Source organism: Sycon ciliatum, chromosome 1 (assembly GCF_964019385.1).
Source record: "Sycon ciliatum chromosome 1, ocSycCili1.1, whole genome shotgun sequence".
In the NCBI taxonomy this organism is placed as follows: Eukaryota; Metazoa; Porifera; class Calcarea; order Leucosolenida; family Sycettidae; genus Sycon; species Sycon ciliatum.
This window is the reverse complement of record NC_088643.1, coordinates 57,260,743-57,281,551: the sequence shown is the minus strand read 5'-3', so window position 1 is coordinate 57,281,551 and position 20,809 is coordinate 57,260,743. Positions and strand designations below refer to the sequence as shown.

At 47.3% G+C, this 20,809-nt stretch overlaps 3 protein-coding genes across 3 annotated transcripts; 2 read left to right on the top strand and 1 right to left on the bottom strand.

Moving 5' to 3' along the window:
* Nucleotides 1-2,675: 2,675 nt before the first annotated feature.
* On the top strand, nt 2,676-7,994 carry LOC135804517 (chromo domain-containing protein cec-3-like). Its single transcript, XM_065318404.1, has 4 exons — nt 2,676-3,762; nt 4,749-4,863; nt 6,039-6,181; nt 6,670-7,994. Exons 1-4 carry the CDS (start codon nt 3,361-3,363, stop codon nt 7,210-7,212), a joined length of 1,203 nt encoding a protein of 400 aa, XP_065174476.1. The 5' UTR covers nt 2,676-3,360; the 3' UTR covers nt 7,213-7,994.
* Nucleotides 7,995-9,876: 1,882 nt separating this feature from the next.
* Nucleotides 9,877-18,734, top strand: LOC135804516 (isocitrate dehydrogenase [NADP], mitochondrial-like). The gene is made up of 11 exons (XM_065318403.1): nt 9,877-10,036; nt 10,138-10,232; nt 13,259-13,424; nt 13,792-13,952; nt 14,297-14,440; nt 14,921-15,057; nt 15,284-15,347; nt 15,755-15,955; nt 16,163-16,260; nt 16,770-16,865; nt 18,289-18,734. Exons 1-11 carry the CDS (start codon nt 9,970-9,972, stop codon nt 18,365-18,367), a joined length of 1,308 nt encoding a protein of 435 aa, XP_065174475.1. The 5' UTR covers nt 9,877-9,969; the 3' UTR covers nt 18,368-18,734.
* A 1,305-nt stretch (nt 18,735-20,039) lies between these two features.
* LOC135805726 (COP9 signalosome complex subunit 8-like) lies at nt 20,040-20,618 on the bottom strand. The gene has a single exon (XM_065319814.1). It carries the CDS (start codon nt 20,616-20,618, stop codon nt 20,040-20,042), a length of 579 nt encoding a protein of 192 aa, XP_065175886.1.
* Nucleotides 20,619-20,809: the final 191 nt, after the last annotated feature.

The window sequence follows — 20,809 nt, the reverse complement described above, 5'->3', positions numbered from 1 at the left end:
TTACGGCTACGACGACAACAATAAACGACGGAAGCAAAGGTCTCGTCGTTTGGAGACTCGCGGACTTCGTGACAGGATGCGTCGACAGCAAAAAACCGTTGAACAGGCATCGAGCTATAAACTAACTTGTTGCGCGTTCGGTCGGTAGGTCCGTCATCTCGTGATGCACCGTGTCCCGCGTACCGTGGCACAGATATGATTACAAGCAAGGGCTTATATGAACAAAAAACAATGAAAATCAATGATCAATCACAAACAAGAAGCTGTCTCATCTCATGAGCTCAAGATCTAGACAGAGCATGGAGCGCCGTAGACTTCTACCATCAAAGACAGCTGGCCACCTGGTCACCACCACCCACAACGCGGGTTCGCAACCATAGATGTAAACATGCACGGGTGGCGAGACCGTGCCATCTCCCGGTACTGGGCCGGTAGCATGTCGATACGCTTACCGGTCCAATTATTTCAGAGTTGCTTCGACCAGCTTATCCCTGGTGGCGAAATCCTGCAGGATCAGAACATAAGACTGGAGCCGGCCGTGCAGGTCGATCTGGGTGGAGGACATCTCCAAGCGAGAGACTGCAGGCTTGAAGTGCCTTTGGTATAAATGTTTCACAGACTTTGGACACTGGAAATGGACAGTTGGCCTGCCTATGTCAGAGAGCTCAATTTGCCTACCACTCGTACTAAAGGCATTGAAGAGGCTTATTACGAACACACCAAACCTGCGGAAGCAGTAGTTTTTGACTTCACTTCGTTGGGAACAATAACTTAAGAGCATCTGGAGTGCCGTTCGAGTTAGGATATAGTGCGGGAAATATGGGCACACGCGTCAGTTTCGTTTAGAAGATTTTGTGGAGTAAGAAAAGGCCCCAGCTTTGGCTGCTGGATGCTAGCCCGTTGGGTGCCAATCTCCTACCTTCTGCCGAGTGCTGTTGGAGCGGAGTAGAAGAAAAAAGAAGAAGAATATTGCGTTCAAGAATACAATTTCGGTTAAGGATAGACCGTAAGTGGCTAGCTAACTAACGGAATGGTTTAGATCGCAGTATTGTAATGGTCGCGGTTTGATTTATAAAGACCTTAGACGGTGTCGCATTACCGTTCGAATGTTTAGGGGTGTGCTGCTAATGGGCCGGGAATGTAAGGATCGGGTAGATTGCAGTGTTTTAATGGGCGCGGATGTTGTATAAATAGAATGCTGAGTCACTACTGCATGTAGCCTTTAAAATTAAAATACATAAATTTCACGGTTCGCGTGAGACTCGGCTGGAAGCCGGCGAGTTTTCGCATCCGTAGGAACGCCACCATTCTCTAGGATCAAGGCGGAGATGCAGAGCCTAAACGGTGGGAGAATTCCTTCCGCGCTTCCTAACAGGACTTGAACCTGGTATTATTATATGTACCCTCTGTTTCTCAATCATGGTCTTAGACCATCCCACTATGCCTGCCTTTGTGGGCTAGTCAAATACATGTAATGAACAAACAATAAACAAGAGAGCTTGAAAGCTCAGGGCCCTACACTATGCTGTTTTTGCCTAGCGCATCATGGCATGTTATTCGAACTGATGGAAACGTTTTGCAATACAATGATGTGGCCGATCAGTTCTGATGACATGCATGATGAGCTAGGCAAAAGAGCATAACATAGGGCCCTGAGCTTTCAAGCTCTATCGTTGAATAATAACTATTATACATTGTAAATGAGGCATTGGTGCTTTACTTCAATAATACAATCATGTAGTTACATGTATGTGCAGGGCCTGGGTCCACATGGTATCAGTTGTATTTTACCATGATCACTGAGCCACATCATGGCACATGGTTCAAGCTGCTGTTTTAGGCGTTTGCCCGGTTTGGTTTTGTGTCTTACGATAGTCATGATGATGTACATGATTTTTGTACAATGACTGTAGATCTGCGCAGCTGCATGATGTACATTATTCAACACACGGGGTGTAGCCTGTAGCCTTGTAGGGTAGATCTAGATCTGCACACAGGCAGTGCTACATCAGTACAATGACATCATTGCAATTTAATTTTAAATGCACACTATACTAAGGACTAGCCGACCTCCTACATGTACATGTACATCATGTACATGTGAAAGATAAACAACCAATAGTACAGTAATCGATATCGACGAGTCTTTCCTAGCACCGACAACCGTTAACCATGGACAACGGATTCCATGCCGATGGCCGTGATGACCAGATGACATTATTTAAATCATCACTATCACTACTAGTACTACTAACTGTTACTACTAGTACCAGGCCTTAGGCAGAGCTTGTGCGACGAAACTCGTAACTACAAAAAATGACTATGTCACAGTATGTGCCAGTACTGGTGGAGCCAGCTGGCCAGACCCTTTGCCCTTGGCCTTGCTATCTGCCGCGCCCAAAATCGCGGTTGTAGTCGACCGCAACTGGACCCGCAGGGCTGCAGCCGCGCGCTCCATGGATCCACCACATGTCTGCACAGCGCTGAGGCTGGCATGAAGTATTTTTTAGTTGATAAACACCACAGCGGCACAGGCAGCAAGTACGAGCAGTCCTCCGCTACTGCCAGTACTGGCGCTAATAGCTGGGACATCGCTCCGCGCCACACCAGTCACAACACGTCCACTACGCACTAGCAGTAGCACAGTCGACAGACACAGTGCTTCATCTGACGTCTGCTGACATTGACAGTTCACTATTCTGTGGTCGGTTTGGACCGAGCTTGTGGGGGCTAACTTTCGACATGAACAAAATATGTCATAGCCTAAGCGCATCTCGTCGGAGCTGATCGACTTGAAACCTTGAATCCCGCCAGGATAGAGGATTTTATTGACGCTGTTAGCAGTAGCACCGTGTACCATTGAATACGGCACCAATGAATACTGCAGGTTGCAGGATCAACAGGGTTGCTGTTACTTCAGTAGAGTCTGCCTTGTCTGGATCATTACAACGACACGTTACGTGTCGTTCACCGGTGCAGTGGCAGTGCATTGAGTGCAACAAGCAGCAAGAATAGTGGAACTGCAGTTGCAGCCCGAGCTGCGAGTTTGAAGGGTGTCCCTGTGCCTGGTGGGAATGGTATGGTGCTGATGTAAACTTACTTGGCAGTGGTCGAATCTCACCAGGCTGTAACACTAACAGCTGTACAATACATGTGTTTGTATTGTGTTACCATTATAAGTAATAATAATTGTCGCGCGTGTGACCAGGTGACCCGAGTCTAGAATACCGACGCCGTCGAGCGCTACGAGTCCGACTGCATATCGAGCATGTCGGTCGGCTACGCGACGTGAAACTGTCACCTAGCCCTTGGACCTTGGCTTTCTAAAACATTGAGAAAAGTAACACACCACTCGACGTGATGTTTAGCCCATTACGACCAGTGAAGTATGAAGGGCTGCAGCAGTTGCCAGTCGCACACAGTTCCCACTGCCAGTCCCACTCCCAGCCAGAGACTTGCCTCACACGTCACTGCAACCACAACTCGGCCTCCAGCTGCACTGCCACTAGAAAGTCTTGTTGCACCAACGGTGCCATAGCTGCAGCGGCGCAAAGTCACAGCGCCCATAGCCGTAGCCTACATAGATCTAACGGCTATCAAATTCACACGCCAGTCGCAGGGCCAGGCCGCTGCTGGTGCCTGCGCTCTTCTTTTCCTACGCGCGCCGTGTGTGCAGAAGCAAATTCAAGTGTAACGAGAGCGAAATTGCTGGACGTCGTCTGGGCAATGGCGGAGTCAGGCTCCACGGGACCGTTCCATGCGGTAAGTCATTCCTGACTGTGTCGTTCCTCCATGAAATGAAGTACTACAGCTACAGAGATGGTACAATGATAATGATTGTTCCACTTTTTTCAAAAATACTTATCCACTAGCGCGCGATAGCATAGCTAGCGCACTATTTTTTAAATAATGGTAGATTAATTGTTAAAATACGTCGTCAAGGATATTGCGAAATGGAAATAATGAATTTTGTAAATCGATTGGTGACGATGCGATGCTTGCACGTCCCATTACTATGAAGCTCCACAGCCTCTCCCAGATAAACTGGATCACAGGATGTTCGGTAGTCTACTCAGCTGAGTTGGTCTACTGCAGACTGAAAATGAATTTTCCTTTTTTTTGTTGCATAAATTTACTACGCCCCGGACCCGGATTCGCCAAATTCGTACATATTCGATTGTACGAATCCGGATCCCGGTCCCACGGATTCGAATCCATTCAACCCACCTCACAGAGCCGGATTCGACGGATTTGTTTGCATCGTATCTACTAAAAACTCCGAATATGCGTACACTAGGTCAATAGTTCACCATAATGCGTACAGATACCATGGAATAGTGCGGGATAAGCTGTAGCAACGCGGTTGCTACGGTCTTGAAACGGATTATCAGTTGTGCATATTCGATTGTATCCGTCCGATCGAAGTGATTTGGTCGGCGGGGATCGGGACCCCGTTTCCGCAATCGAATACAGCCTAGTCTCCTGATGAAATGTGTACGAGTTGTACGTGTATGGTACAAATGGTAAGGAAAAAAGCTATCGAAATAGCAAGAGCACGGGGCTGTTTCCATGAGAAGAATAAGCCTGGGCTTAGTATCTAAATTGGAGTCGGCATTGTTGCCTGTTTGGTGAACTTACCATGTAGTCGGCCGGAGAGCGTATACAGTGGTGGTGGTGGTGGGAGTGTATCGTCTTATTACAGCAAAAGGTCGAAAGCCGCTGCTTACCCGTCTTTGTGTTCTGTGCAGGTTGAGAATATTCTTGACACGCGTGTCAGCGGCGGCCAGCGTATGTACTTGATCAGATGGGAGGGGTACGGCGAAGCTGACGACTCCTGGGAGCCAGAAGAACACCTTCTGCCAGGTAGGGACGAGTAGTTGTTGCCGTAGAATCTGATGGTCCTCAGTAGCCTTATATGTGCGCCGCGCGTGCTGCGGCCCGCTGCATTTATACACGCCAAAGCACCGATGTAGTCACACCATGTGTTCATACACGACACCGCACGGAACCACGGTTGAGAACTGAACGGCATCGCAATGCGCTAGGAGACCCCCCTCCTCCCCCCCCCCCCCCCCCCCAGTGCTGCAAAGCTCTCTTTCTCCCATGTACAGTCACAGCCGAAGAAATCCTACCCACGAGTCTAAGGCAGCGCCGCGTTTCCATGTCAATCACATCATACACGTTCCGAAAACCCATGTTAGGGGCATGGCGCCGATGATGGCAGCCGCATGTGCCTTGATGCTGCTATCGGCACGTGGGTTAGATTTCTTTGGCCCCGACTGTACGTGAGGCAAAACATGTGTGGGTAGTGCTTCATGTATCATACCGGGGCCGGAGTCGCTGGAACCGGTCCGGTTGGTCAGGTTGTCGCCGGACCAGCATTCTAGCCACCCACACATGTATTCACTACTATGGAGGGCATGTGTACCCCCCCCCCCCCCCCCCATTTCATACGCAAAAGTATGAAAGGCACTGAAACTACCGGACCAATCAAAAACTGCTTCCGGCGGTCCTGATAGCATACTGCAGAAGCATGTGATAATGCAGCTGTGTCATCGTGATGTGCACGCTGATCTTTGGCGGTTTATATGCAGTTGTTGGTAAAGAAATCTGAACTGGCGAGAGATTTCAGCAACACCAAAAGCACAGGGTCTATGCACTGAAGTCTAAAGCTTGTGCAGCTGCCTGGAAATATATGAGTCAAATCTGGATTTCTTTGGCGGCAACTACACCAAAGCCCTTCTGCACTTATTTTGTTTGTCTTTGGTCCTGTTGACACTTGGTGGAGTGATCACTGTGGAGTCCGTGCACCCTGTGCATGGACAATGTGTACCAAGATGATATATTGCGATCCTGATTGATCACAGACTGTGCGTGGCGATAGCCACAGTGCCATTTTCTCAAGCCAGCAGTTGCAAACAAGCAACGGACAGATTTCAGTATACTGGGAGAACCCTGAGTGAAGAAATCTTAATCTGGGTGTACTCGCGGCTCCACTCTGTATTGCTTTTGCTGCTCCTGGTTGTGCCACTCCACAGGTGCCAAGCTTCTAGTTGATCAATTCCACAAGAGAAGACAAAGCCAGGACAAAGCCGGCAGACCGGGTACTTCTCCAACTGGACAAAGAGGACACAGCGGCAGCAGCCCAAGACGATCACCTGGCCGTCCCAGAAAGTCTCCTGTGAGTACTTACATGTGTAGTTCAAGGATGTGTGACATGCAAGCACATGTCAGTCTATGCTGTCCAGGATTGTGTGACCTGAATTAGCATGCTGGAGCGCTCAGTGATCAATGAATGTCGACGTTTATCATACCAAGAGTACATTATACTTGAACCCGCATCAAGAGTGTGCAACTCCAGCTATGGGTCTGCGACGGCAGAAATTCACATCATGTGGCTAGCTCCCGTACACATTTGTTTTTCACCTAACCCTGCGCATGATATGGACAGGGTTGTACGCAACCCTTCTTTGAATTCAACTCTCTTGTGCTCACTTTGCACTGTTTTCTGTTTTCTTTCTTTCATTTCACAAGACGCAAAGACTCCACTGTACTAGCTACCCAGTACATTCATGCATTGTGTCCATATAATTATCTTCATCACGCTCACACTTCTTTTACAATGAACTAAACCATGCATGTCACTTGGGACTGGTTTTTCTGTTTCAGGCTCGCCAGCTCTCTTCACCTGGCAGGGTAAAGTCGCGGGTCAAGGTAACAGCTTTCAGTGATTCGGAAGATATCGAGGATGATACGACGGACGGTGTTGATATGGCTGCCAGCATTCTTCACGCTAGAAAGCTCGCTCAGGAGCAGCTGCCTCCGGTAGTGTCTGCACTGAGTGGCAGTATAGCAGAGCGTCCGCAGAAGTCTGTTGCTCCTGCTCTTAGCCGCCCGATGCTTGCATCAGCAAGTCTTCAAGCCTCCGTACCACCAGAGGCAGATGTGACCTCGTCGTATGCGTATCAATTGGCCCGTGCTGGATCCGACTTTGTGGATTCACCTATGGACGATGCCGAAGGAAACAGTGTACGCAATAGGGTGGCTGAGTCCAAACCAAGTGCCAGTGAGGAACCTGAGTGCTTAGCTGACTTGCACCCACTGGTTGAGAGGGACAGAACCGATATTCGGCTGCTGTTTCTGTCGCTCCTTGTGGTTTGCCTGCTCGTATTTAGTGTATTACCGCAAATTGTTGAGCCTTCAAGGCCATAGGTTTGTCTTGTGGAGGTGACATCACTTCTTCTGACTGGAAACATCCACTCAGCTTGAACTGCGCTCAGAAGCGGAAGAATTTGAGTGAAGGCGAATATTTCATTTTCAGACGATGCAAAGTTCAAAACCCAACCGACAGCCCGGCCGGTAGATCAGCAACTTCACTGGGTCTTTACTCTGGGTAAGCTGTAGCCCCAGGTGGCATTTATGGCGTGTGCTCATAGCGTGGTATGTCATCGGCCGTATCTGTATAACCAACATTCATATGTCGCACTATTTTATCCAGTCCCGTCAGGGTCATTTGTTTACTCCTCATTTTCATGGTTTGGGCGAGGTCGTGGCTTCGTGTCGTTGGTATAGGTCGTGTCGACATGGTACTGTATCTGCCTTTCCTAGTGTGGTGTTAAGTTGGGAGCAATGTTCGTCTTGCGTATCCGGCTCAGTGAAGATGCAAAGGGAACGTCAACTTGGAATATGCCGTAATATTAAAGCATAGAAATTTCAAAGCAACATGTCATTTTTATAGTTTTACTTTCTTGCTCTGCGACTGACAGCGGTGCAAATCCTAGGATCCGTTTTCAGATGAAGTCTAGTGCATGTAACTGAGTCTGGTTGCGGCTTCAGAATGTATATCGTTTATTGTATGCCGTGAGTGCTCACAAACGTTTGCTGCTCATGCTGCTGCTGTACATAGCTGTTAGTCGTCCCAGACGGGTGTATTTTATACTCTTAGTAGTCACGCTCTCTTGAATTATGCAGCGTCTACAGAAGTTCTCCCATTACACTGGGAGTATGAGTGTGCATGGTATGTGTGCCTATTACGTTCATGTTCGTCGGTGCAGGTGGCCACATTGTGTATCCTGCTGCTCTCTATACTGTCCAATGCCAGAAACTTTGTTTTGTCTGTCTGTCTGTCTGTTTGTTTGTTTGTGTTGTGTTGTTCATCGTGATAATTAATTATCAAGTCCAACACTGACAAAGAGTCATCAAAACGTTGTGAGAGTGTGTTAGCCTGTTGGGTTGCCGGTACTGCAATTCCCTTGCCTGTCGTGCATATGCAAAGGGGCCCCGGCCCCGGGCATCAGTGGCAACTAACAGTAGTTTTGCCCGTCTTTCCTATCCATATCAGTGGTTGCTTTGGTGTAGTCGCTGTACGCTATATGACATTTCAGTGCGGCGCATTCGACAACCACGACTGCTATTTGTAGTTACTGTAAAGCCAATGGGAGGTATCTGCTGTAACCTTACAAATATCGTAAAGTGCCGCCAGAGCGCCCCACCATCTCGTCCTTTCGTGGTCGTGTTGTGGAGGTGGTCTCCTGCCTGTAGGTCATACGACACGAACTTTGTACACATATTGCATGTTGTGCAGACAATCCGTACCTTCGAGCGGACCCGAGCTCCACACAAAAACCTGCTTAGTGTGACCTCAGTACACTACGACTTTCGCCGTCCGAATGATTTATCCCGACACAAGAACTACTGCCTCGCCTAATAGCTATCATCGCCTTCGGCGATGGGCTTTCCAAAGGTCCAAAGGTGTGTGTGTGTGTGTGTGTGTGTGTGTGTGTGTGTGTGTGTGTGTGTGTGTGTGTGTGTGTGTGTGTGTGTGTGGTGTGTGTTTGCGTGTCGGTGTGTGTGTGTGTGTACGTGTGTGTGTGTATGTGTGTGTGTGTGTGTGTGTGTGTGTGTGTGTGTGTGTGTGTGTGTGTGTGTGTGTGTGTATGTGCCGGTGTGTGTGTATGTGCCGGTGTGTGTGTTTTTGTTTTGTGTTGTTGTTTTTTTGTTTTGTTTTTTTCTAAGGCCACAGCTTCCAATCATGACATGCAAAGCAGCGGTGCAGCATCGCAGGCATGAATCGTGGACGTGGTGACGGGGTCTGATGTGCTCCACCGACCTAGGGTCTGGGCTTCACTGCACAGCAAACGCGTCGAATGTATGTGCATGTGCATGTGTAGTGTATGTGTGCGCGCGCGTGCGCACGCGTGTGTGCGTGTGCGAGTGAGGGGGGGGGGGGGGAGGGCATTGTACACTGACTGCAATCATGACACAGCACGGTGACAAGCAGCAGCAGCCCAGGCCGGGGAACCAATACTGGCAATAGGCAATAGGCAATAGAGAATACTACTTACTAGCAAGAGTCCATAAACCATTTGTAAACTGTATGCGGAGCGGCATGCAACTAAGCGGCTGCAGTCTCAGTAGAGACTACTACTACACTACCACTAGAGTAGTGTAGTATAGCGGCGCTTCGAGGCTCCGTCACTGGTCACAATGTCATGCTACAGCTGTATTAGTAGTCATGGTAGTACATACATGACATAAGTGTGCACAGGTTGTTTCATCAAAAATGTCAGAGCCACACAAAAGGCCCAACGGAAGTGACCTCTGCCACCAACACTCACTACTGTCACCAGTGGCAGTGCCAGTAGTGGTCACTGCACTAGCAACGCCAACGGAGCGAGAGTAAAAAATCTAAAAACGGAACTCCGGAACAGTGCAATGCTCAGATGCGGGAAAACTTCAACTGTGAGCGAGCTTGAACCGCGTTCGCTGGATAGGGTATCGTACGCCGTAGATCTACGTGGTGTACGGTGTAGTACCGGTTGCCTGTTGCTGGGATCGTCCTTCGCTTGCCTTCGATTGCAACATACCAACACAAGCGCTCTCTGTGTGACTGTAGTTTGATTTCGTCTGTGCATTTGTGGGTGTTGTGTGTTGATTCTTCGTCGCTTTACTTTTCCTACCACCCTCGAAATGGCAGCTCTCCTTTCAAGTGGGCGATGGATAGCCCGTTCAATTTCCACTCAAGGTGTTCGAACCTGTGAGTATTTCCAAGTTTGGGCTTGTATCTCACTCGATCTATTCTTCATTTCGGAACCTGATCTCCTTCACCGAATGTGCCTTTATTTTATATCCTAATAGTGGCTGCTGGAGCCCGCGTCAAGGTAGACAACCCTGTTGTTGACTTGGATGGAGACGAAATGACACGTATCATTTGGCAAGACATCAAGGACAAGGTTTGTAGAGCATTGTGAAATATCGTTCTATACCTAATCGCGCGCAGTAATTGATAGCAGATAGTGCCAAAGCACAAGGCACTCTAAGCTGTCTAAACAGCGCCCACGATTTACGCGTACATGTATTTGCTTCCCTTTACTTCGCACAGAAGTTCTTCCTTGGAGTGTTTGAACGTTTATTTTCGAAACAGGAAGACACATTTTAATAGTGCGCGTTGTACGGTAAAATTGTACTTTGGCATACGACTGTGCATGTGTTGAACTACTTGTGTCATAAAGCTGTACATTGTACATGTAGCTGTACATTGTACATGTACATGTACATGTAGCGTAGCACGAACACTACTACGGGCTGTGCTAAGTACATGTACAGTACAATCATGTTATGTACCATGAAATACCGTTGATCCCCCCCCTCGTTGTGTGGCTTCCCAGCTGGTTTTGCACAACAATACGAATTGTTCGCACTTTCATCATCAGACATAGCCGTGTATTGTGCACAGCAGTGCATGCATCGGTTTTCCGGCAACACTATATTTTGACGCATCCACTCATCACCGGTGGATGAACCGTACTATACACTACATTTATAAAGTGCAGACCTTTGTGGTGGCCTGCGGAAGCGAAGGCTATAGCTTGTGTGTTTCTGAACATACAAGTGATGCTAACGCGGATCCCGCGAATATTATTATTATTATTATTAGACCTTTGTGTCTTTGCTACAGATTTGGTTTAAAGAGTAAAAAAAAATTTAAACGCCAGAACACTGCCTCCTGTCAAGTGTCCAAGATTATGTGCATGAAACCCGGTACCCGGAGTGTGCAGCTCTGATGGGTTGCTATTACGGCAAAATTCCGTGATTGCATCATTTTGTGACCTAGTGCGTACAAGCAGAATTCAAGCAGGTCTTTTTCTGCACAACTGCAGCTCAGTTGTACGCACTACGCCATTTCCCACCTCGGATCTGCACTAAATATGATGTAATCACGGAATACCGCCGTGACAGACACCCATAGTAGAAAAAGCCCCGAGCTGCACACTCTAGGTTTCACCAAGAGTACATAACCCCCCCCCCAGAGTGTGCAACTCCACTATGGGTGCTATCCCGACAGAATTTCAAGTTGACGTAATTTTGATGATGCAATGCGCACTGCACACGGATTATCAGACGAATCCGGAACCTGTGGTGAACCAAAGCCTATCTGATCCTGTACAAATTATTGCAAAGAAAAACGTGTGATGCGTTGACACCCGTACACATGTTGTAAATCACTGGTGCAAGGAGCATTGCGTCATAAATAATGACGTCAACTTGAAATTCTGTCGGGACAGCAGGGTATGTGGGAGTTGCACACTCTGGGGGGGTTATGTACTCTTGGTTTCACGCACTATATCACAAAATGATGCCCGCGCTGCGCTGTCTTGCAACTTGGCCGCTTGACCGCATGGACATGGGTTTGCCTACTTTTGGCCCCTTTGGGAGCGTCCTTACATATGGAGTTCATACATGTCACATAGTTGCTAGCATTTGGCCAATCAGAGCAGCACCGTACACATGCCCATTAGGAGTGACCCCAGGCGTAGTACGCACGCTGGTGCGCTGCCAATTATGTACCAGACCATGCCTTTAGGGCGGGTGACCCGTATGGTACTCCAGCACACATAGAACACACGGGACCATTCCTAAACGACTCCATATGCACTTGTACACTCCACACGAAATGGAAATACTTACGTGCACTGTCCAAAACAATAATATTTTACTAGCAATGTCGATACAGGAGAAGTAATTTGGTTATAAACCCTTATGTACAGTGTGTACGTGAATCGATCACATAATGATCGATTCACGTACACACCGTACATAAGGATCACATATGATAGATTCATGATCGATCCGTAGAACCTTCGTAACTCCATCATTTCTTTTTCAAGTTCTACAGTCGAAGGGTCTATGTGGTACCGGAAACTCCAAGCTTTCCAGTGCAACAATCGCCGAAGAGCTACGATGTCCGAATCTAGAGATATCGCGCGTCGTATTCTCATCTCGCCAAATTCAAATTTTTGATCGATCTCTTCGCCATTTTAGGGTAAATCCTTTTTTGTGTGCTCATTGACCAACTGAGCACATGATAATGTGTAGTTGGCTGAAGTTTAAATCGCCTCGAAATAATTTGAGCGTTTGCGATAGAGGAAAGTGGAATGGCGTTGATGCGGGCATTGGCTCGCATATCGGGCTTGGAGACGCCTTTGCTGTGTTCCCACGCCTGATTTCTGCCAGCTAGTTGATGGAGCCTGGTATCCTGGTGTTGCTCTCGCCAAGAGCTTTCCAAAGAGCCCAAGATGTGGAAATGGAGTGAAGGAGGCCAAAGTTATAGCCTGTTGAAGGTGAAAATTAAAATCTACTTCATTCTGTGCTGGAAATCAGTACATAAAGGGTTAACAATGGGACAAGAGAATGACATGCAGCATGTTTATTTCAATGTATTGCTGAATTTGAGATGAACAATTCGACCTGTGAACATGCATCACAAAGTATTTGAAATAGATCAGAGGTGTATCTCTAACTCCTGCAAGATTTACAGTTACATGCACTTCAAATGTACCTAAACTGATAGCAAGAGGCTTCAATGGGAACATTAAAATATCAGCTGCACGTGTAAAGCGTCATTGTTCCGTGCCGCTCTTTCCGTACGGACTAGCCAAACGTATGTCGTGCCCAATGCAACTTACGTCTTACGCGCTATAAAACCCGTCGTGCAATCCAGTGTGCCAATTTTTCGTGAACTGCAAAAGTATGTGCTACACAATACAGTAGTATGCAAGCAGTTTTTGACCGTACTTACTTCCAGAGCATGAGAGGTTTCAACCCACAATGTACACAGATTGACGTCCGACCGAACAAGCCCCCGTCCTATAATGATCACCGGCTTTATCAGACCCTAAACTGAACTATGTAGCGGCTTTGTTGTACGTTTGCAGCTGTCTTACCTTTTGGGTCTCTTTTGTACGTGTGCCTACTGTAGCTTATCTTCCCATTCGTTGACGTGGAAACCAAGTATTATGACCTGGGTCTGCCGTACCGTGATGAGACAGATGACCAAGTCACGGTCGATGCGGCCGAGGCCATTCGCAAGTACAACGTCGGTATCAAGTGTGCCACAATTACACCCGACGAGGAGCGAGTTGTTGGTCAGTCTTACTGTGTGTGTGTGTGTGTGTGTGTCTCTCTCTCTCTCCCTCCCTCCCTTTCTCCTGCGATGGTATTTTGCTATAAATTATTGCTGTCACTCCTGAGGGTTTGAGTATGGCACACTGATTGCACCATGTCCAGTGCTGTGTTGATATTAGTCTTATTTGACTTGTGTTGTCTGGGGTCAGGCCAATGATGAAGAACTTTCAAGTATACTAGTATTACAGAAAGCGCTTGTTCGCATGGCCGTCCGTTTTCTCAGTATATCTTCCGTGCTAGAGTATTATGTGATCGCCACTGGGCAGTGCACTACAGCTATTAACGTAGTTGTTTCCTGGTCTCTCCTTTGATGTATCTTTCTCCTAGAATTCAAGCTGAAGAAGATGTGGAGGAGTCCGAACGGAACCATCCGAAACATCCTCGGTGGCACCGTGTTCCGCGAGCCTATCATGTGCAAGAACGTGCCCCGTCTTGTGCCCGGCTGGCAGAAGCCTATCACTATTGGCCGCCATGCTTTCGGTGACCAGGTAAGCATAGTTGCTTGGCTGGTGTTGCATTTCTGCCTGTGTTTTAGCTTACTTGTAACTATTGTCTTTATATGCAGAGCTTTTAAGCAGCAGTCTGTTCTATCCTTCACATAATTATAGTCATGCTCAGGTGTCGTTTTCGTAATCTGGTTTCTATTTGTTTGTTCCATTTTTTTCATTATACGTATAGTCATTAGATTTCAGCAAGCAATGTCACTGTGGAAGTAAACATGGATGAAATGTAGATAAATGCATCTGTGCTCCTTGTGAGAAAGTTGAAGGCTTTTTGCTTACCGGCCGCTTAATTTTCCTTTCTGCCTGCCCGTGTGTGTTTTCCTCCCAAGTACCGTGCAACCGACTTGGTCATCACCAAGCCAGGCAAGTTTGAAATGAGCTTCACCCCGGCTGACGGATCCCCACCGGAGACGCACGAGATCTTCAACTTCCCCGGTGGCGGCGTTGGTATGTCCATGTATAACACTGATGAGGTAAGTTTGTTGCAACTGGTGCTGATCGTGAACTACAGCTCACCCGCTATGGGATTTGTTTCCCAAAGAAACGTAGACTATTAAAGATACTATGTCCAGGCAATGCGACAACGCATGCCAGCCGAGCTAAATGCCCCCGCTCGAGTAAGGTGTCATTGACTCCGCTATCGCATCATTGCGTCTGCATAGCAAGGATTTCTTCACAGCAGAAAGGCTGGAGTTTTATAGCCGGAGCTTGTGTCACGACTCAAAAGCCCGCTCACACTCTCAAGCCGCACCTTCTTGATGATCTCTCGGGACGGTGTACACGTAGTGGTATGTCATATGCATTGCAGTGCGAAATGAGTTTGTTTTGGAATTTGGTAGAGGGGGCAATGGACTTCGGTGATGTACAAATGCAGCTTTTCTGACTCGTGTGACTAAGGGAAGTACTACCACTGCAAGTTTTGGTGTTCGCTTTTTTTTCTCTTCTCTTTCCAGTCCATCACTGGCTTTGCACACAGCTGCTTCCAGTATGCCCTGGGCAAGAATTGGCCTCTGTATATGAGCACCAAGAACACCATCATGAAGAAGTATGACGGCCGATTCAAGGACATCTTCCAGGATATCTACGAGAAGTGAGTGTGGTGTTCTGTTGTGTGCTTGTCACAATGTGTTTCGTGCAAATTCACAATGCCAGAGTGTTTCTTGCTGAGGTGTTGGTGATACATGTAGAGAATTGTCCCGTTGTGGTTTTTGTTTGTTTGTGTCAGGATTACAAGTCACAGTGGGGTGTTTCTTGCTTAGGTGTTCCATCATACATGTAGGAACTGGTCTTTTGTGGCTTGTTGTCTGTTTATGTAGGGATTACAAGTCCCAATTCGAAGCAGCCGGTGTCTGGTATGAGCACCGCTTGATTGATGATATGGTATGTAAATTTGATTCCTGATCATGGATTTTCTGTCCAATTCCGCACTTCGTCCGTATTCTGATTTACTCCCGATCCGCGACCACTTATTCGAACAAGCAGACTATCGTAGAAAGTCACCTCTTATTGGTTTGACTCTGGAGTGTCTATTCCTCGGACTTTATTTCATTTCTGAGTATATCTTTTACTGGCCATATCTAGGTTTGCTGCTGGCAATGAGGTCTGTTTTTCCCGAATCTTATCAGTGGGACGGAATCTAATAGGCTGCACTCCCTCCTGGGTCAAAGTTAGGTTTCGTTCTGACCCAAGATGAAGTGACTGAGTGTAATTATGCCAGTAATTTATCTCTGTGATGTGCTGTAGTGCAACTGTGTTGTCGGTTTGATGCTGGTTTTGATGTTCGATAGGTTGCCCAGTGCCTGAAGTCCGCTGGTGGCTTTGTCTGGGCTTGCAAGAACTACGACGGCGATGTACAGTCGGATGTGTTGGCCCAGGGTTTCGGGTCTCTTGGCCTTATGACTAGCGTCCTGGTGTGCCCTGATGGCAAGACTGTGGAGGCAGAGGCTGCCCACGGCACTGTCACCCGCCACTACCGCTTCCACCAACAGGTGAGTCACTGAGATACGGTCGACCTTTGCCGCTCACCCCACACCCTTTAGTTGTGTCTGTGTGCTCGTGTGTTTGGGGTGCTTTTCTACTAAGTGTGTTATCTTTTGTGTCGTGTTGATCATGTTTCTTCAGTGGCTGATTCGTCGATTGAGGTTGTGGTGTTCTTTAAACTTCTTTGTGTTGTCTCAAACATTTGCAATGTGCAGGGCAAGGAGACGAGCACCAACTCGATTGCCAGCATCTTTGCATGGACCCGTGGTCTTGCTCACCGTGCCAAGCTTGATAACAACGCTGATTTGGCTCGGTCAGTCTTCCTCTTCGAATAGCATTGTGTCTTGTTCTTATAGTGAAGGCGTATCGGGCGAGCGCAACCCCTCCTCCCCCTGCATTGCAGCGTTTCAGGGCTTGTCCGGTCATTTCATGATGAATAGCATTACTGGCGGGAAGCATTGCAAGAGTATGACCTCTTCAGTGATCTGTGACTTGTATGAGAAGAACAGACCAATGTTCCTACACAAGCCCCGACCGCCAGATGCAGTAGCAAGGGGTGAACTGGCCCCTCTTGGAGTTATTCCTGGGTTTAGCTTGCAGGATTTCCCGTACTTTCTTGGTCCTGTTCCTTCCTATTCCTTCCTGCGCCTGCTGTGTCTTCACTGCACATACATGCCACTCTCCGATGTTTGGGTAGCAAACGGACGAGGCAGTTCAGCATTAATTCGGCGACTCTGGTGCTCACCGTTTGTATTGCTGCATTTTGCGTTTGACAAATAATAACTGTTAGTGTTCATCTGTATGCCTCTGCTCTTTGTACAGGTTCTGTGTAGCCATGGAGAAGGCTACCATCGACACTGTTGAATCTGGTATCATGACGAAAGACTTGGCACTGTGCATCCAAGGCACCGTGGATAAGTAAGAACGGAAACTGTTTTTTTTTGTATATTATTTTCTGAAACCAATTCATTCTGTCCATCTAGTGCATAGAACTTTTAAAAATGAGGGAAAGCTAGAAACTATCCGGTGAGATGTACTTGGTTGCATTTCGTAGACCAGTGAAATTCCATTGCCCGCAGATTGCGTATAAAAAAAACCCTGTGCATCTATGCATGCCCGGTTTTTACAATACCATTTTTTGCGATGCTACATCCTACACCTGCAATGAGCTGCGACCGCAACACACGATTCAAAATATTTGAGCCGTCAGATGAGAAAACAGACCTTATCACAAAAAAGTCATATTTTTGTTTGTGGTGCTATCTGATTGCCAGGAGCACCAGGAATCGTATGCAGAAAACCAGAGTTGATTTGGACCAGGGAAAGTAAAGTTATAGCCTTGGCAGTAGGAGACCATTACAAATTGCACCTCAATTTTGGGTGCAATACCAACAATTGTTTCACCTACTTTGGATAATATTTTCTGTTTCCTTTGACCGATTTCCACAAACTTGGGCTTTCTGGAAAGCTCTGGCTACAAGCAACCCGTTGGGCCCTAATCCGATAGCAAATAAAGCACAGCTCCAGCGCAACAAGCTACAGACATCGCTTCAGCGCTAGACTTGCGCCGTCACACGAAAATCGCTCGCCATTTCCATCTCCATTATCCCAGGACGCCCAATTTTTTTCGTGAAGATGCAGTGAGAGCTTCCAAGACGTCTGAGCCTGTTGCCGAGATCGTAGATTGCTTGAAAAGGGGGAAATCCCTGGTCTGGAGCGTTTGACTCGCGTGTAGAAATGCAAAGTGCCGTGACGTATCTTGCAGGCTTCGCATCTCGGGAACGCGTCATCGTGCCACGATCGCGCTTGCTGCATTGGATTCCCTGGAGTGTTCTCTTCGATTTACATACTTGGATTGTCCCAAAAGACCGATATTTGACTGAAATACGACGGTTTGTAGCTTGGTTGTCCAGACGCACCAGTGGGTAAACTCGCCAACTTTCAAGTGCACTTTTCTGCACTGTACAGTTTTTCGATAAGGTCTGTTTTCTCATCTGACGGCTCATTTTGGTTTCTGCGATATTTCTAAATTTAGTGGATGCACATTCACTGCACATGTATACAGCCTAGTAAACGTTTCTTCATTGATGTGAGTTGCAACTTGCAAAAATTCAACTTCGCGACAGTGGCCTTACGGCTGCTTGTGACAGTACGTAACTTACATTGTCATTGTTGCAAGTGTCGCTTGTCGCATCGCAAAAATGGGATCTTGTGGATCGTGCTTCAGGGATTCTAGAAAAGTGCAATTTGTGAGTTTTCTGAGGTTGAGAAAGGCCTTACGGTGATATACTCTTTATGATAGCTTGTTCTGTTTTGGTGTGTGCTTGTGCATTTTGTGCAGGGTCAAGCGCGAGCACTATGTCAACACTCTAGATTTCCTGTCGGCCGTACGGGCCACGTTTGAGAAGTCCTGGAACTAAAGCAACTGCTAGCTTTCTTATCATTTCGTCATCTGCGAGCTCGTTGCTCTGTTGTCATCCCCTCGGCCGTTTCGCTGTAGTAGGGAGGAATTTTTAGGTTTTATGTACCTTTTCTGTACTGTCAATATTCTACTCTTATTCACTTGTAAGCGCTCTTTTATCTATTCATCTATCTATCTACATCAAGTATCTATCTGCTTTCTTACCTTTATGAGTAAGTCTAGGTTATCGCAATTGATACTCCACTTTCCCATCACAGACAGTGCTGCTTGCTGGCAGCTGATATCAGCAGTCTGTACCGATAGCGCGTGCTTTTTTACCTTTCCTGGTTTGAGTTTGACTTTCTCAGCGAGTACTAGTACCAGTAGCTGTCTCTCGGTGTGTTGTATCATACTGCAGTGTATGATGTATCGTGTGCTGCAGCATAACATGCATGGGAACGATGTCAGTACAAGTGGGTAGCCTGCATTGAAGGCGGACCAGGGATATTAGGCTGCCTGCTTTCATGCCAGGACACGCTGTTACTATGGGACAGTGGACGCCATTCTATTGAGCACTTACTTTTCCATGCACATGTACTGTGTTAAAATCTTGCTTGTGTTTGGTTAGTGGATGTGCTAGTTGCGAGCTGATACTACAGGGCACAGTTGGAAAGCAAAGTTCAGTGTGGCCCACTGCTCTGATATCCAAGCTCGTGTACTCCATCCCGTATAAGCATCGTAAATCACGCGAGGAGCATTGCACTGCATCATACAAACTACGTCGACTTTAGACTAGAGATCGACAAGAAAATATTCTTCAGTCAGGTCTGGACTACACTATTACAGTACTTGCTATTCTGAGATGAAGCAGTACATGTACATGACTGTATGGTACTATAATATAATATTTATACGTTTGACCGAGATCGAGGGCGTGATGAGGTTTGACACTGACAGTACAGAACTGCAGTCTGAAGAGCACGAAACACACTACCGGTACATGTACATCTGTGTGTGTGCGTTGTGCCACACACACCGGTATCAGCAAGAGTTCTTAACCCCCATGAACTCTTGGTATCAGCCAATTGCGAGCTACTGCGTGCAGAACCCGCACTGAGAGTGATAGATCAACGGAGCTCAAAGTGTCTGTAGCCGCACGTGCGTCTTTCACCTTCGTGTGCAGCACGCAACGATACGCAACAGAAAATGCCCAGGCCATACGGCAACGGCAACTTACATGGTCATGTTACATGAGCATGTAAACTGGTGTGAGATGTCGCTGAAGCGAGTCACTACGACCAAACCAATCTGGAAAACTTAGCCGTGGGATCTCATTCGTCCGGAGTCTAACCACCTGGTTTACAAACTCGTGGTTGTGCATTCGGAGGTGATTTGAAGTCAAGCAAAGTACGCTCGCACATATGTATCACAGCAGTCATGGATTGGTGTGCACAGCACACAATGTTTTAGAGGGGGAGAATGTACAGATGTTTCAAATTGAATCAATGTCCAAATTGATCATAAAAACGGCAGGAAGATCACGTCCATGCTAGTGTGTGTGTGTGTGTGTGTGTCTGTCTGTGTGTGTTTTGTGAAACAGTCCAAGCAAGAAACGAGATATATCGGGCTGGGAAAGAATATTTTGAAATTGATTTAATGTGAGTAACACAATATATACTTCTAACAGAGGTCTAGTTTTCAAGTGCTGAGATGTAGTTTGTGAGGGTGAGTAATCGTTTTTTGTTCTCCATCCACAATGACACAGCCTCGGAGCACACCTTTCTTGGCTGCACAAAGTCGTTCTCAAGAGTCCAGCCCAGCTCATTGCAAGCAGCAGTTGCATCATCCACTCCCAGCATGCCTGCAAGCATGCTGGCTGATATTCTACTGTATGAGTGGCTGACCAGCGTCACTACTTCTCGGCGCACAGAGTCTAGCAGCGCTTTCATAATCGGCTGGACGTGCTGTGGCCAGTTGGGACGAACCCTAAGCTTCACATGCACGCTCCTGAAATCCTTCTTCCACAGCGCCTGTCCAATCTCCCAAAGTTGACTCATATCTTTCATGCCCTGGTAGGATGCCGGCATACGCTTCCACAGAAACTTGGCACTGACCAGATCTCGCTTCAACAAGTACACCGCCAAAAGGGCTGAGCAAATTTCTGGCGATGTTGTTTTGCCTGATGAGGCAGCCATTAGTTCAGCCTGCTCGCATCGAGCAGCCAAGCCATCCCAATCGCCAGCATTCAGACAAGCTTCTAGCGGGTCCATTTCGGAGCACTTCTCAAAAGCAGATTTGAAAACGTGAACACAACTTTCAAATCTTGATTGTTTTTACATACCTATCAGGCTGTCACCCGTAGGTAGGGAAGAGAACGAGCGGATATATGACTCAGGACAGCAAGCAAAGTAATGCCTGCACAAGAAAAGACAATGTTGGGAACTGAGGTGAGGAGATAGAA